Source organism: Orcinus orca, chromosome 1 (genome assembly GCF_937001465.1).
Source record: "Orcinus orca chromosome 1, mOrcOrc1.1, whole genome shotgun sequence".
NCBI classification, from domain to species: Eukaryota; Metazoa; Chordata; class Mammalia; order Artiodactyla; family Delphinidae; genus Orcinus; species Orcinus orca.
Window position 1 is genome coordinate 27,858,497 of NC_064559.1, and position 18,444 is coordinate 27,876,940.

The 18,444-nt window shown below is 37.7% G+C and overlaps 1 protein-coding gene across 5 annotated transcripts in view; it reads left to right on the forward strand.

Annotated features, from left to right (window-relative positions):
• Window positions 1-18,444, forward strand: part of CRB1 (crumbs cell polarity complex component 1) — a 267,875-nt gene that overhangs the window by 110,114 nt on the left and 139,317 nt on the right. For all 5 annotated transcript variants that reach the window (XR_007476515.1, XR_007476520.1, XR_007476516.1 and 2 more), the window contains one exon: window positions 12,759-13,340. Coding sequence is in view for 2 of the 5 variants with exons in the window: in XM_004285086.3 (XP_004285134.2) it covers window positions 12,759-13,340 (582 nt within the window). In the remaining 3 variants the exon portion in view is untranslated. The remainder of the gene's footprint in view (window positions 1-12,758; window positions 13,341-18,444) is intronic.

Sequence of the window (18,444 nt, forward strand, 5' to 3'; positions counted from 1 at the left end):
ATCTCCACAATAAAATTATGGGGTAGGCATCGCTTTTATAGAAATGAGAACAAGGCACAGAGGTGTTAATTATCTTAATAAAACTCATGGCCTCTGTAAGTGGCAGAGTCAGGATATAAACCCAGGCTCCAGAGTCCATGCTCTGAAGCACTGTGCATATGGCTACATAGTATCTCCCTTAGAAACGAGGAAACAAGCTCCATGACACTGATTCTGCTAAGACCACAGGTATGGGTAACAGCAGAACTAAAATTTAAACCTCTGTCTGTCTTACCACAAAATTACACTCATGCCGTTACATTAAATTGGCCTCAATTTAGAATTTAAAACCATGTCTATAGAAATAGCTATGTATGAGAGAGTGAATGCCTAGTTTTTTAGAGGCCACAGGAATGCAGAGGAAAGGAATGGTCTTAAAGGGCCCATCTACTTCTTTAACTGTCCCGTGAGAGCCTATCATTCTGTGCATTAAAGTAAGTGATTTACCCGATGATTTGCTCTGCTTGATTTTATCAAAAGAGGTGAGAATAGGAACTTCACAGCGAGGCTTAAATGATAATTCAGGTTTTCTTGCTCATTCATCCATTATTCAACAAATTTCTATTGATTACCTACCATGTGCAAGCTATTTGACTACTTCCCGAATAAAGATTGGCCCCTCCTGCCACATTCATCCTCCCCCGGCCGGTCCCGACCCTGGAGTTATATTTCAGTCTCTGCAGAATGCTAGGCTCGAGAAAATTCAACCAGACACTATATTAGGTTGACATTCTTCAATCTGGAAATTTCTCCTCTATCTCCAGTAGCATTGTTTAAAACTTCTATTTCATTCTAAAGGCAACTCATCATGGATGATTTGAAACCTGAACATCCCAAATATTTGCTGTTTGAAATCCAAACTGTGATTGAAATTGTTAGGTGGTTCACCAAAATGACAAGGGCCATCCGATTTACCACATTTCTGAAGGAAGAGACAATAAATCTTGAATAAAAATTTTTTTCTTTGACAGCTGAATTAAATCCTCTTTATTAAGTCAATGGCTATTCCAATTATAGAAATCAGTAGTGGCTTTTGAGATGTGGTTTAATGAAATATAGAAATCTATATTAACTTCTAAAATATCAAGGATGTAAACATAATATCTATATAAAGACAGTAGATTTTGTTGTTTCTTAATAAAAACAAAAGTACAAATAAAATAAAAACAACTCACTAGCAAATGTTTACTTATTCTTCTATAGGAAAAGATCTTTTATATGAAAGAATATCAGAAACGATTCAGTAGATGTTGCTGGGAATATCAAATTTATGGTCACAGTTCCTCAATTCATCTTCCATTTTTACTTAGGTAAAATTAGGTTAAATGTATATTAAGAATGGAATTAACATTAAAAAAAAAACCTGTGCCATAGTATGTCAAAAAAATTACTTTATCCTGCAATGGGCATGTCCTGCTCCCGTCCCAGGCAGCAGCTTTCCCCAGTCCCTGCCCACGTCTCAGTAGTTTGAGGAAACAACACAGTAAAATACCTGCCCCAGAGCAATGAGCTCAGAACACTTTATTTGTAATAGTGGGAGTACAGGTGAGTGTTTGATCTACTTAAATGTGAGGCGTATTTAAAACTGCTAATTTAACCCAGGTATGCACAATAACAGTAGTTCCACCTACAGCCCTTCCTTCTTCTGCTAACAGATTTGATTCTTAGAATTAATATCAATAAAAATGAGGACTAGAGAGTGATATGGGGAGAATTCGGTTAATAAATCCTAGGAAAAGACTAATAAGAGTTGTATACGAGGGCATTTAAATTAAAAAAAAAACAAGGGTCAGTAGTTAGCCCTACAAATACATACACGTGTACACATACACATGCAAAGTGTATACGTATATACACTTTATACAGCAAGGGACATCTTTAAGGTAAGGACCATGGCTTTGACTATTAATATCCACAAAATATTCACTGAGCATTTGCTGGGCATGAATAGGCACTAGGAACACAAAGATATAGCAGATCCTCTGAACAGTAAAACCCTTATCACAACTCTCAGTTCACGTGGTATTTCTCTGAGCCCCAAACTTAAATGATACTCAAAATATAGTGAGATGGTAAGATACTCTTGGGTGAGAGCAGATTTTTTCCTACGTCTAAACTGCATTTACCTCGGTTTGATCCTCAGCAACTCCAGGTACTTTACGGGAAAAGTGTCTGGTCTGTTGAATGAGCCCATCGGTAGGCTCTCCGTGTAAGCGTATACTTGGGTCTGTGTTTTGTTTCCTAAAATAAAATTCCTGCAGTGACAATGTGTTAGTAAATGGCACTTTTTATGTTATTATTGTTATTGCTATATTTTGTATTAATCTCGTAACTTCTCTATTAGGAACCCCAAACGATCTCTAAGCATCTTATAACAATAAGACCTAACATTTATTGAGCGTTTACCATATGTCTGCCAAGCGTTTAAATCTAGTGACTTAATCATCACAAAACCCCTAAGAAGTGGGATCTACTGTTCTCTCCTTCCTTGAGGCTGCGCGTGGCAGAGCCAGGACTGATAGGGCGTGTTTCACTTCACAGACTTTGCTCCTCCGTCACTCTCCCTCTCTGGCAAGTCTCTGATGGTTGGCCAGTCCAGACGTTGCCAAAAATGTTGGTAATAAAAAGAAAGTTGATAAAATTTTCAGATTCTTGACTGATGATTATTAAATCAGAGAATTACCTATTTCATAGATAAGTACATTAAAACCATCAAGGACAAAGGAATGAGTAGTCTTCATAGATAGTAATCTCGGAGATATTAAAATGCTTTTCCCTGAAATCACCTTGCAGTGTTTCATTGCTCTGAATAAATATATTCTACCTTATAACTAAGCTAAATTACCAAAATGGCCATTTTCCAAGTAAATCAAATTATTAGAAAATACCCACACACACATAAATAAATACTAAAATTTGAGTGCTCATCTTCTTTAAAACTGGTCAAGTTACGTTTTACTTCTCAGCAAATATATATATATATATATTTGTATATGTATTTGTATGTAATGTATATATAATGTATAAATATTTTATTTTGTCCTGAACAGAGAGTTCAAATTGCTCTTCAACCTCTAAGGGCTCCCTGCAGGCATCTCCAGAAAGTGTGGGAGGCTGAGTGACTGGACTGCAAGGTCTCCTCCCCTTCTTCAGCCTGAGCTGGTCCACATTCCAATTTTGTGTGTTGGGATTACTCATGGCGTTTTCCTTGGAGGAGTTCTGCTGTAATTAAGAAAAACGAAAAAGCCTGAAACCCATTATTCTAGAACTTCTTATAATATCCAGTAGATGGCAGACTTTACTACAAGAAAATAGTTTGGCATACTGTATAAATTGGTCTGAGAATATCAGTTACACTTCACACCCAGTAAAGTTTTTACCCTGTGTCTAAGGCTCATATGAAAGCTGGAAACAAAATTCTCTTCCTATAAGGTTTTTGTGTATATGTCCATTTAAGTCTTGTTCTTTAGGTATTATCATTATGAGAATTATTTTGTTGTTCACTGAACGTACACACAGTGTACATGGTATAATGTAATAGTATATATGATAGATTGTTTTTCAACTTAGGTGCACAAAACTGAAATAATCATAACCCTTACTTCATGACACTGCCATCATTGGTCTGTGCATATTCTGCTTTTATTTCCTTAGTTGGCTATTTAATTAGTTGTTTTTAATAAGGCAGTAAATTGCAGTTCCTTTTTATATTTGAAAAATATTATTTTCTTTTTGATAGGCAATTGTCTTTGCTTGTTTAGTAGCTGAAGCATCAGTTAACAATGCCTAGGTCACAGACCGCATTTCTAAGAGGGCCTGTTAGCATCTCAACTAGGGACACACCCGTAAACCCAGACAGCAAATGGTGCCAATAACAACATCACACCCAGAGAAGACTGAGTAAAAGGATGTGTTTGGTGGATCATCTTGTCCAGTACCAGCACTGAAAACATAATTCGAAGTGCACATGTAAGCAAAGCGATGGGTGTGTGTGCATGTGTGTGTGTGACTATATTATAAATCTACCTATTTTGCTTTAAAGGATATTTTTTATTACATTTATTCAGTAATACTTTAAAAGTACTGAGAGTTATAAGGAAACAATAGTACAGGTCTTACCACCCCCATGCCTGCTTCTCATTCCCAGCCTGCACTCCCCAGAGGCAACTACTTGAAACTCTTCCTGCTCTTTCTTATAGTTCTTCTTTATATATTTTTAAATAATAGGCTAGGCTTTACTTTTCACTTTTAGCTACTGACATAATCTCTTGGAATTCTACTATGATAAAAGTGGATTGAACCTTCCTGCAGGTCTCAAACACACACACACACACACACACACACACACACACACACACACACACACAGAGTCACTCCCCCAGCTCTACTTGATATCATTACATTATTACCATTATTGTTATTATAAAGAATTCTCTTCAGTTACATGGTATATTATGACTTCATTTCCTTTCTTATACAACATTCAATTTTCCTAGAATTAATACTGGTAAGAGGTTTTTTTCAATTGTTTTGTTTAATTTTCTAACATATGGTACTCTGTGCATTTTTCTTCCTGGAATCCTTCCTGGAGCTCCACTTTTTCTGCTCTCAGGGCTGGTTAATCTCTAAGCCAGCAGCACATCTGCCATCTGGGAGCGATTTTCAGTAACATTTTTTGCTCCTTTCCTTTGTTAGATCCCTTGTACCCTAGATTCCATTCTCTTTCTTGGCTTACACCCTCATTTCCATGGCCCATATATCTTCAAGAAGCTCCCTGAAAAGTGAAAATTTGAATCCCTGAAAATGTTTCTCTTATCCCTTCGAATGTGATTGATAGTTTAGCTGGGCGTAGAATTCTAATTTAGAAGTTATTTCCTTTCAAGATTTTTAAGGCATTGTCCTAACGTCCTCTAGTTTCCAGTGTTTCTGTTGATCAATCAAATGCTATTCCGATTTCTGATACTTTGTGAATGAACTGTTTCCTGTCCCACCTCAGGGAAATGATGTGCCTTGCTGTGGATTTATTTTTTATTCATTTTCTAGGGCACGTCATAGAAACTTTAAATCTGTAAACTTACTTGTTTTTAATGATAGGAACATTCTTTATATTCTGTCATAACTTTAAGTTTCTTCCCCCTTCTCTCCTTGTCCCCCTCACCTCCTCCCCATTTTCTTTGGTGTCTCATATCGAAAGTCCTCCTTGACTGATCTTCTAGTTCCCTGTTTTTTCTACCTCCTATTTCCAATCTCTTGGTAATTCTTTTGTGGGGGTGAGGTGGGGGAGATTTTTCTCAGCATTAACTTTCAATCACTCAACTGAATTTTTAAATTTCTGCTACTTGTATTTTTAATCTCAAAGATCTCTTGTTTTCTACAAGTTTATCTTTATAACCCTTCTACTCATTTCATTGCTGCTGTATCTTTTCTTGACTCTTTAAAAATAATAATTCTCAAACTTACATAAGTTTTGGTCCTCTCCCTACACTGTCTTTGCCTCTTCCAAGTTACTTTTTTTTTTTTTTTTAAATGTGTGTTTTGGTCTTTGTGTTTGATCTTAGTTAGAGGTTTTCCTCAAATGTCTGGAAATCTCATACAATCTGTTCATATATAATAAGGAAGTACTATTGTTTCTTAAGTTGATTAGTGAATACAAAAATGTTCATTTATCATTATTTTTTAGAGTATAATTTAAAGTATAATTAAAGGATAACTATGCCCTATATGCTTATGTACATTTCATATATAGCTCTTATTAAAGAGCTATTTGAAAGCTCTTTCTTTATGTTCTAGGATCTGCCAGCTTATTAGGATTTATTCTAGAGTGATCAGGCTGGGTCATTTCAATGGATGACATCCCATATCAGTATCTGAAAGTATTTTCACTCAGGCTGGCCAAGAGAAATAACTCTGTTTCCTGCTTGGAGTATAAACCTGGTTTCTAGCATTTTTAGAAATGAATTGGAAATGAGGTTGCGGAGTGCCTCACAATTCTGTATAGACATCCACTTAATTCCGTCTTCAGCCCGGACCCAGCCACTCCTGCATCACCAGTGTCTCTGAATCTGCCTTCATGGGAGAAACGGACTTGCAGTTTCCTAGTGTGAGAGTTAGAATATGAGCATCTAACTGCTTTCAGTGAGTTTTCCAAACAACCTTCCTTTTTTCAGCCCCACTTCCACGATCATTTCAGAAGTACCTGGAACGCCTAATTCCTGAACCTGTCTGGGGTTCTGTGGCATAAACTGGCCTGGTTCTGGGATTCTCCCACTGCTGGCATGGTGTCTGCTCTTTCTGGCTTCCTAAGACTAGTACTACTCGCCCACTTCCAGTCCATAGTTTGGATTGCTACATACACAAAAAATACACAGTGTGTATGTGTATGTGTATTTATGGCTGTCTACCTCCTCAACCTCTGTCCTGGCTCTTGTAAGTTTATGATGACTTATTCCTTTCTGTATTATTTTAGGATTTGTGGGGGGGTCTGATTTATTGAGGTATAATTTACATACAATAAAATCCACCACTTTTAAGTGGCAAATGCATACGATCAGTGACTGCCAGCACAATCACCATACAGAATGTTTCCATGAAAATTCCTTTATGCCCCTTTGCATTAAGTCCCTTCAACCACTTCCATTCCCTGGTGACCACTGAACTGCTTGCAGTGTTATAATTGTGCCTTCTCTGGAATGTCATAAAAATGGAATAATACAGCAGGTCTGGCTTTTTCATTTAGCATAATACTTCAGAGATTCCTTCATGTTATTCTGTGGATCCGTAATTTGTTTCTTTATATTCCTCTGTAGTAGTCCAACATATGATATATTAAAATTTATTTACCAGTTGATGAACATTTGGGTTTTTTCCAGTGTTGGACATTATGAATAAGGTTGTTAAGAATTTTGCAAGCAATTTTTTGTATGGGCATTATGTTTTCATTTCTCTTGGGGGAAATACCTAGGTGTGGGATTGCTGGGTTACACGGTAAATGTATGTTTAAATTTATAAGACACTTCAAAACTCTTTTCCAAAGTGGCTATACCATTTTGAATTTCCCCCAGCAATGTATGTAACTGATACAGCAATAATAATAATGATAAAAGTAGTCTTTTAAGGTATGATGTATTATTAAAGACAAAAAATGATATTTTATGAATATACTGGGGTCAAATCAGCAAGATGATGTAACCATTCAGAATTTCTATGAACATAAAAACATTGCTTCAGAATATAAAAGTGAAAATTGTCAGAACTAAAAAGAGAAATAGAAAATTTATAATCACTATGGGAGATTATAATGCATCAGTCTCAACAGAGAGAAAAAGTAGAAAAAAACGAGTACTGCTATAGAAGCTCTAAATAACACAATTAACAAACTTGATCTAATTGATTCTTGTAGATTTTCCATGGGGCAAAGAAGAACTCACAATGGAAATTAGAAAACATTTTGAATATAATGAAAAGAAATTTTAAGAAACACAGTAAAGCTGCATTTTTAGAGAAAATAATTTTAGTCTTAACTTAATAAATTAGAAAAAATCTGAAAAAGTAAACAGCAAGTTAAATCCAAAGAAAGAAAAACTAAGAAAATAAGGCAAAAGCGGAAATGTATAGGGCAGAAAAGATGGTATAAACAAACTCTACAAAGTCGAAGTCCATTATTTGAAAGACTAATACAATTATTAATACATAGACAAGAAAGATCCGTTATAATAAAGAGGGCATGAAGGAGAGTTCCATTTTCTCCACATTCCCAGCACTTGGTATTGTCAATCTTTGTCATTTAGCCGTTCAAATGGGTGTGTAGTCATACTGTTTTAAATTTCTGTTTCCCCAATGATGTTGAGCATTTTTCATTGTGCTTATTTGCCATTCCTTTAGGTCTTTCATGGGGTTTGGAAGGCAGCAGAAGTAACAGTTATGTGAATATCACCATGGTTAAGTAGGAAACTCTATTCAAATTATCCTAACTTCTAAAATAATGCAGTAAAAAGAAATGGACTTTGGAATCAGACACACGAGAGGTTCAAATCCCACCTCTCTATGACACTGTGCAAATGACTTATTCCTTATAAAACTTAGTTTTACATCTGTAAAATGTTTTACACAAATGTTGTTAGAAATTCATTTTTTAAATTGCACTGTAAGGGCCTTGGATATAAATGCTAATTTCTTTGCTGTGTGTTTTTCCACACAAATGCTTCAATTCATGGCTTAAATGAAGATACTTGATTTCTGAAGGAAGGAAAAAACCATCACCATTACCACTAACAAACTGAAGCAAAACAGAACAAAATCAAAAACATAATTTCATAATAGACCCTTGACAGTGGGAGTTAAGAGAGCAGACTTGTAATATTTGATTGTCTTTTTTTCAGTTTGGACACAAGAACTTTAAGTACTCCCAAATGTTTGAACTATTAAATATCTCTTCATTTTTCCTCCCTATTCTCTGCCCTACACCCTCATATTTTTCATACTATTGGCAGAGAATGCCAGTACCTCTCATGTGTTTTTTCTTTCTTCTGAAAATAATACCCTTCCTTCACTTGCATTCATTTAAAAAGACATCTCAAGTACCTTTTCTTCAGTGAGGTTTTCCCTGGTACATTTGCCCTGGGCCCTGTGATCGCACAGCACTCTTCCTTCCATGTTTCTGTGGTGACATTTCTCCCCCTTCTTCCAATAAGTATGTACTGAGCACCTACAATGTGACAGGTAACGTTATAGACCCAGGAAATACCAGAGACAAGGTCTTCCCCTTTCCTCCATGGAGCTAAGATTGTAATGAGGAAAACAGAAAACAAACATACACACAAAGAAATAAGAACATTTCATATGTATTAGAAAGCAAAACAATAAAGGTTTAGAAAAGTTCAGAGAAAGCTTTTCTCAGGAAATGACATTGTAGCTAAGACACGAACAACCAGAAGCCAGTCATACATTTGAAGATGTGACTGGAAAACCAGCACCTGAAAAAAAAAAAAAAAAAAAAATAGTAAAAGGATGAAAGGATGATTAGTTGAGTTTTTCCATAGGGACTAGAAAAGGTTTGCTCTCAGATCAACCCTCCTGATAACATATAAGCATATGTTAATCTTCTGTGCTCACGCACTGGAGGAAAACTGTCAGCTGCCAGAAAGACTCCACTCCACGGAAGATAATTGTGAAAATCTTCTCACTCTTGTGTGATGAACCAGTCAATCATTATCTTCTCCATCTTCTCATCACCCAGTTGGTGGCCAGACCACATTAAAAAGAACAACTTCTCTAAACTCAAAATGGATTAAAGACCTAAATGTAAGGCCAGACACTATAAAACTCTTAGAGGAAAACATAGGCAGAACACTCTATGACATAAATCACAGCAAGATCCTTTTTGACCCACCTCCTAGAGAAACGGAAATAAAAACAAAAATAAACAAATGGGACCTAATGAAACTTAAAAGCTTTTGCACAGCAAAGGAAAACATAAACAAGACGAAAAGACAACCCTCAGAATGGGAGAAAATATTTGCAAAGGAAGCAACTGACAAAGGATTAATCTCCAAAATTTACAAGCAGCTCATGCAGCTCAATATCAAAAAAAAAAAAACAACCCAATCCAAAATGGGCAGAAGACATAAATAGACATTTCTCCAAAGAAGATATACAGACTGCCAACAAACACATGAAAGAATGCTCAACATCATTAATCATTAGAGAAATGCAAATCAAAACTGCAATGAGGTGTCACCTCACACCACTCAGAATGGCCATCATCAAAAAATCTAGAAACAATAAATGCTGGAAAGGGTGTGCAGAAAAGGGAACCCTCTTGCACTGTTGGTGGGAATGTAAACTGATACAGCCACTGTGGAGAACAGTATGGAGGTTCCTTAAAAAACTACACATAGAACTACCATACGACCCAGCAATCCCACTACTGGGAATATACCCTGAGAAAACCATAATTCAAAAAGAGTCATGTACTACAATGTTCATTGCAGCACTATTTACAATAGCCAGGACATGGAAGCAACCTAAGTGTCCATCAACAGGTGAATGGATAAAGAAGATGTGGCACATATATACAATGGAATACTACTCAACCATAAAAAGAAATGAACTTGAGTTATTTGTAATGAGGTGGATGGACTTAGAGTCTGTCATACAGAGTGAAGTAAGTCAGAAAGAGAAAAACAAGTACCGTATGCTAATGCATATATATGGAATCCAAAAAAATGAAAATGGTTCTGAAGAACCTAGGGGCAGGACAGGAATAAAGATGCAGACGTAGAGAATGGACTTGAGGAGATGGGGAGGGGGAAGGGTAAGCTGGGATGAAGTGAGAGAGTGGCATGGACATATATACACTACCAAACGTAAAATAGATAGCTAGTGGGAAGCAGCCACATAGCACAGGGAGATCAGCTCTGTGCTTTGTGTCCACCTAGAGGGGTGGGATAGGGAGGGTGGGAGGGAGACACAAGAGGGAGGAGATATGGGGACATATGTATATGTATAGCTGATTCACTTTGTTATACAGCAGAATCTAACACAAAATTGTAAAGCAATTATGCTCCAATAAAGATGTTAAAAAATAAAAAAAGAAAGACAGCAATGCTCCTACCCGTGGGCAAAGTCATGGTGGCTTACGGTACAGATAGCACCAGCCCCGTGCACTGCATGCAGGGGATCCAGCAACTGGCTCTCTTCCTTTGGAGAGTGTTGTTTCGTGAAATGCAAGATTAGAGAATGATTAATGAAGAATTAACATTAATAATATTACCAATTATAAAAACTAACAATTGTAAAATCTTTGCTATGAGATAGGTATAAAGTCAAACATTTAGCATGGATTATACCATGTCATCAGCAGAAAATAAAATAAAAAACAAAAGCAAACAAACAAACAAAAAAACTAAAAATAGAACTACCATACGACCCCACAATCACACTACTGGGAATATACCCTGAGAAAACCATAATTCAAAAAGAGTCATGTACCACAGTGTTCATTGCAGCTCTATTTACAATAGCCAGGACATGGAAGCAACCTAAGTGTCCATCAACAGATGAATGGATAAAGAAGATGTGGCACATATATACAATGGAATATTACTCAGCCGTTAAAAGAAACGAACTTGAGTTATTTGTAGTGAGGTGGATGGACTTAAGAGTCTGTCATACAGAGTGAAGTCAGAAAGAGAAAAACAAGTACCGTATGCTAACGCATATATATGGAATCTAAAAAAAAAAATGGTCCTGAAGAACCTAGGGGCAGGACAGGAATAAAGATGCAGATGTAGAGAATGGACTTGAGGAGACGGGGAGGGGAAAGGGTAAGCTGGGACGAAGTGAGAGAGTGCATGGACATATATACACTACCAAATGTAAAACCGATAGCTAGTGGGAAGCAGCCGCATAGCACAGGGAGATCAGCTCTGTGCTTTGTGACCACCTGGAGGGGTGGGTTAGGGAGGGTGGGAGGGAGGGGATATGGGGACATATGTGTACGTATAGCTGATTCACTTTGTTATGCAGCAGAATCTAACACAAAATTGTAAAGCAATTATACTCCAATAAAGATGTTAAAAAAAAAAACTTCTCTTTCTGCAGGAAGAGAGGGAAGAAATTTATCATTATACATATTTACCAAAGTTTACATGCTATTTTCTTCTGACAGTAGTTGATTTATGTCTCATAAGAGCAAACTATTCATTTTGTAATTTTTAAAATTATAAGCCTGTATGCTTACCCACTATTACATTAGTGAGTAATATTGTGAGACAGGAAGTAAAAATAAGAGAATGATGTATTAGATAAATCCACATGCAAAAGACAGTGTTTTGTGAGCTGATGCAATTGAGTTGCCAAATCATAAAGATTCTCTGTGATCATAATGTGTGTAGATTCAGGGAAACTTTGTACACATGCATATAGCCAGTGAATTTGGAAAAGAATCATAGAATTTTTGCTTTCTTGCAGGTTATCATTCCAATTAGAATTTTAAAAATGTATCCCTAGAACAGAGAAGCTTTCAGAAAATTGAAAGTCCATAAACTTTACAACATCTGCTTCCTTGCGGTGGGACTTAATCTGTCATCTGTTAAGATGTACACAATATTGTGTTGCTGTGAGGATTATAAATAATATCTGTGAAACACCTGACATGCTTGGTACAGAGAGTAGACCTTCCACAAATAGTTGGTATTTTCTTTTATTTTTATATTTTCACTTTTCTATGCTTTTCTTTTTAGAGCATAAATGGTGATTGTGATAAACAGTCATAAGCCAAAGTATAGTATTTATTCAAATATTAGTTTCAGTTCGTATATTCAGATACAATTTTGTATCTCATCTCCCAGTATACCCCCAAAATTCTCCATGAGAGAATGTGAATTTCAAAATTTGGGATTTATGGGACAATTTAACAATTCACCCCATTGCTCAACAGCACTTATACCTGAGAAAGGAAAATGCAGGAGAAGCAAAGAATCTGAAACCAGCCATTTTTGTTTCTTATTAGAAGTATATGAAAAAAAAAAGACAAATCATCATTAGTGACAAAAGTCATTATTAGACAAATTTGACAAATTCATCACCAGAATGCAGTCAATTTTGTATTTCATTGAGTTTCTTTGAGATGCATGAAGAGCAGAAAGAAGGAACTTCTTTAATTTATTGTCCACCATTTATTTGTAAGCTTCATCCTGATGTTTTTTATTTCCTTGTAGATTCCTTGTGCAATAAAAATGACACCAAGTGCCTCTCAGATTCTTGCCAAAACAATTCTACATGCAAGAATTTTTCAAAAGACGGCAGTTGCCATTGTTCAGGCACAGCCATTAATTTGGACAAAGACTGTGACCATGAGGAAGACGCTTGCTTCTCTAGTCCCTGTCCAGGAAATGCCACTTGTGTGAGCGTCCCAGGAGAGAGGAGGTTTCTGTGCAGATGTCCTCCTGGGTACAGTGGGACCACCTGTGACACGGCCATTGCTCCCTGTGGCACCAACTCCTGCCAACACGGAGGCTTTTGCCATCAGGACCCTGTGCACCCTGTGTGCATCTGCCCTGCTGGATATGCTGGAAGATTCTGTGAGCTGGAGCACGATGAGTGTGCGTCCAGCCCCTGCCACAACGGTGCTGTGTGCCAGGACGGAATCAATGGCTACTCCTGCTTCTGTGTCCCAGGCTATCAAGGCAGGCACTGCGACTTGGAAGTGGACGAGTGTGTGTCAGACCCCTGCAAGAACGAGGCCACGTGCCTCAACGAGATAGGACGGTACACTTGCATCTGTCCCCACAATTACTCCGGTAAGTGTGATTCCACTCAAATCCCAGATGATGTAATTAGCATTCCCTTTAATGTGACAGAAGCAGAAGTGGCCTATTATGTCCCATCCAACTGCTTATGAAAATGGCCTTGACAGGAACTCATCAACAGATAGAAAGCTTCCTAAACTACTAAAAATCCACTGAGCTTAAGCATTTGTGTACTGTCACTGTCGTCGTTTTAAATGGAGTCCTACATTGTTTAAAACATAGATTTAGCCTAGAATTAGTGGGCTCTGCAGGACCTAGCCTTCCGGGTCAGGGCGATACAGGCTCCCCGGCAGGACAGATGCCCTTCGTCCTAGCTAACCTAACATGTGCCCTCTCCTGCCACCGCAGCCTGGTGGGGGCAGGCCACAGGATGGACATGGGTAGATGGGTTTCTAGTGTTGGAGTGTGATAAACACACCAAGGATAGCAAGGCTGACAGAGCATGGCAGATGAGATAAGTCACGAGTTTACTCCTAAAGAAGTCGCTTCTTGTTGAATCTCTTGGAAATAGCAAGTAATAGTGCCTCATACCTATTCACAAAGTTTTTGCTGATGTTGATTTAGTAATAGAGTAACAAGCAGCTCATTCATTACAAGGCTACGTGCTGTTCATCATCCTCGTGCTCAGTCTCCATTCCTCCCCCCTCCCGCCATTCTCCTGAGTCAGCTGCCCATTTAGGTCAGTTTTTCATGCCAACAATCTTCCTTACACCGTTTTACTCTGTGGATTTTCCGTCTACTGTAAGGGGTCTTTGCTTTCTCACGTTCGTTGTAACTTCTGCTCACCACTTTCCCGGGCTTCCTAACTTCTAGCTCTGTGACATCATTCTCCTGTTATGCCTCTTTTTCCCTTAGTTCGTGCCACTTTTGTAGCCTCCTGGGGTATTTGGCTTCCAACTTGCCTTTTCCCAACCCTTTGACACTTACTTCTTGGTCTTGTCATTCTTTTTCCAAGTATGCTAAGCAATATAATTATTTAACAAATATTCCCCTTCAAAATTTGTACCAGAACCCTCCAGGATCATTTTGCTAATATTACAGATTCTAGAAATGTCTATTTTACAAAGTAGACATATCCCTAGTGGCTCTGATATAAAATTTGCTCCCTCTCCCTTGACCTTCACCTACAGCTAATCCTCAAATTCTGTTGTTTTGACATCCAGGAGGTCTCCCAAATTGAGCTCATCCACTCTGTTGCCAGTGCCTTGCCTCATGCCGTCAGATCTCTTGTGTGAAGCACAGTACATTCTCCAGACCCTTATCTTCCCCAACTGGTTCTAAACAATGCCTCCAAAATAATCCTTCTAAAATAGACCTGGCTGTGCTGTTCCCTTCTGAAGGGCCTTGAGAGCTCCCCACTACAAAGAGACCAATTTTAATGTCTCACTAAAAACCCTCCATAATTTGTCCCTTACTTATGGGTCATATCTCCACCCACCATTCCACCAAAGCATTCTATTTCCTCAAGGCATCTTCATTCTTTATTCTAGTGGCTTCCATCCTTCTGGAAGGCCCTTCCTCGATTCACAATATCTACTCTGTGAAGTTCTTCTTTACTTTAAATCCTCAGTTCACCACCCAGCTCAAGAAGTATTTCTGACTTACTAGTAGCTATGTAGTAATTATGATTATTTATTACTTCCATAGTAGTTTGCACCTCTATTAAAGAACTCCCTGTATTCTGTCCTCTTCTTCAGATATGTGTTTTTGTCTCCTCCCACTAAAGTGTTAGTTTTGAAAGAAGTCATGTCTTATATTTGTTCTTTAATTCATCAATACTTTGGGGGTATTTATTATATTAAGTTAGTGAATTAAAAAGAGTAGTACTCAGCACAGTGAATAATGGTGGCTTAATAAACTGTTAGTGAATTGTTCTAATTAATTCTTCCTTAACTTTCTGGGCACCCTTCCTAGTAATGGAACTGATGTATAATAAATAGATATTAAACTAGATTTTACTTTCTCTTTATGCATACTTCATGATGGTAGAATGCTTGTGTCAAGTGGAAAATTATTTTGTTGAGTGCCTTTGAATTACCAATACTATGCTAAAAGTTATGGGGTGTACTAAAGGAGCTTATAAAACAGTACTTCTACATGAAAAAACCCCTTGTTCATACGCCATACTATCACATCCATTCTCTTAATTGAGTTATAGCAATTGATTTCAATTATTAAGTTTTAAATTTTTTTTATTGAGGTGCTGTTGATTTGTAACATTATGTTTCATACAAACAGCATTATATTTCTACTTTTGTATACACTACAGTGTGCTCACCACCAAAATCAATTTTATTAATTTTTGAATAAAAATGAGAAGTAAATTTTTGTAGGGCTGGTTTGGGATTGCTTCTGTTTATGAAGGTCACATTTAAAAACCACTATAGTTTACTAAGATAATATCTTCGGTTTCCTGCTCCTAATACAATATCCTGAATGGTGACTAAAAGGAATCGATGTGAGATCACATGTTTCAGCCATTTTAACTACAGTTTTCTGAAACAGTCTTATAATTGCAGAAACACAGCTTGAAAAATTATGTTTTACAGTCTACGTGTTTTTACGTTTACATTTTAATTTAATTGGATTGTAATGAATCTTTTAAGTGGTTTAAATTTAGGCATAAAAGATGTCAAAGGTGTGTCCCAAATGTGAAATGTAGTAAAACTCCATCATAAGGCATTTCACTGTGCAATAAATTAATGTATCCTGTGGCTGCATCATATCCCTGCTGGGCCTAATAAGAATCAATGCCTTTTCCTCACTAAAACATGCAAAGTCCACAATGAGGACACTTCCCTTGCCCAAACCCTGACATAAAAGTGTTGTTCCCTATTTAAATATGTTCTTTTGTTTTCCAAGAAATCAGCTACATTTTATTATTTCAGCTTTTCAAGGGACGTATATACAACTTACCTGCAAACAGCATTTCAGTGAACGACTCAGAAGGCATTAAGAACAAGGTCTATTATTAGCTGGGTAGGCTTGTTCAGAGAGAAAGGTGTGGTTTAGGCTTGATCACCAGTCTCCTCCCACAGTGAGGTAGCCTGCGTCTGGGATCTCCTACGTGGTTCTCAGGCCTGACTGAACAGGAGCAACTCCCCACGGAGCTCTGAGCCAGAGGTGCTCGTTTCTGCCTCCCGAGAACCACATTTAGCTGATGGTTCTAATGCGCAGCCAGGCTGGAAGCCAGAAATTAAGTTTATGTGAACCTAATTGGAAAATTTTCTTGCACAGCCCCAACCTTTAGACCCTCAAGGAAGCTTGTTTTTTTGGCGCTGCCCTGTGGTTGCCAGTGTTCATGGCAACTCAGGCCAATTAATGAGAAACCCAAAGAAGGTCTATAGAATCAGGGAAAAAGCTGGAGCTGAAAAGGACAGAAGAAAGCCCTCGGCCCTCAGCACGGGTTCGCGGAGGCTCCGGCTCGCCCCGGCCCTCCAGACGCATCCCGGAAACTATATCGCAGGCCCGAGCTGTCGCGGGCCATGTCCAAATTTAGAGTGATCATAAAGAACCCGGCTTACAGGAAAAAACCCGCGTTCCTCTGAGCAGCACAGCCAGAAAACGCAATAAATTTCCAAAGACAGGGAGGCAGGAGAGGAGAGAGTGGTAGCACTTGGAGAGAGGGTTCACCCTAAGGGGCTTCTCCGCTCTGCGCCCTCCTGCCGGGGGATTCACGAGCTATACAGCAGCGGGCTCCGGCTCCAGAGGCGCTCAAGGTGCTGGCGGGAATCTGCGCTGCATAAGCAAAAACTCCGTTTCAGCTGAAAGCGAACAGCGGCCAACTTTTTTTTAATGGAAAGAATATTAGCTTTGAGTATGTGACTGCTTTTAGTTCAAGGGCTTGCAATGGATCATTCTGTAATTGAAGTCTTCGTTAGAATTAGCCCGATTGACTAATGAACATTTTTCACGTTAAAATGTCTGCAGCATGAGAAAAATAGAGCTACAGGAGGGCAGGGGGAAGGCCAGTTGGATGCACGGTGAAGCAAAACAGTATAGGAAAATATCTTAGTTCCTCAACTGTAAAACAGATCTTTGGTATAAAAATAATCTTTTGGGAAATAAGAAAAAACACTATATTAAATGTACTTATCGACTGTAAGATCCATCTCTATTTCAGAAACAAAAATATGTGAAGAAATTCACTTTATATTCAAGAAAATGTCTTAGTATACAGAGACAAGTTAGCACATGGAGACTAGTTAGAAAGCCATTGCAAGACCAGGTGTAAGACGTTAGGACCAGGCCTGGAAGAGGGGTATAGGCGTGTAAGGGAAGAGTAGGTGTACCATCCCTAGGAAGAAGACTCGCTGACATTTATCAAAGCCGGAATATTTCCAAACTTATTTTACCAACAAAAAACTTGAAATCTCTAATATGAAAATGAGAATGCATTAAAAGTTCAATTGCCATTTCCAGCTTAATGAATTTATAATCTCTACCAGTGGTTCTCAAACTTTAGCATGCAACAGACTCACTATTAAAGTACAGTTTCCGATTCAATAGATCTGAGGTGGGGTCCAAGAACTGCATTTATAGCAAGTTCCCAGGCGGTGCTGATGCTGCTAGTTTGGGCACCACACTTTGAGAACCACCGATGTAGACAATTATGTGGATTCTCATGCGGCATCCTTGATTCTTATTTCACAAACTTTATGAGACGAGGAAAAAGAGTCAACACAAATTAGTTATATGTATATTTTAATATATTTATATTTTATTTTACATACTTATATATTTATTTTATATATACAGTGTATACATATGTATATATACTATTTATTACTGGAAACAGTTCCAGATAAATGATATGGGTAAAAATAAATGTTTGTTGAGTTCATTCAGTCATTAATTTAGTGAACAAGCACATATGTATATATTGAGTCCCTGCAATGTGTCAGGCATTGTTTTGTTTCTGTAAATATAATAAGAAAAGTGATGAAAAAGTCCCCTTACATTCAAGAAGGAAGAGATAGACATGTATAAAATAAGTAATATGTAGATAAAAATATGTAGTAGGGTAGGTGGCGATAAACTCAGTGGAAAAATGTAAAACAAAAAAAGAGGGAATTAGGGATTAAGCTTTAGGTAG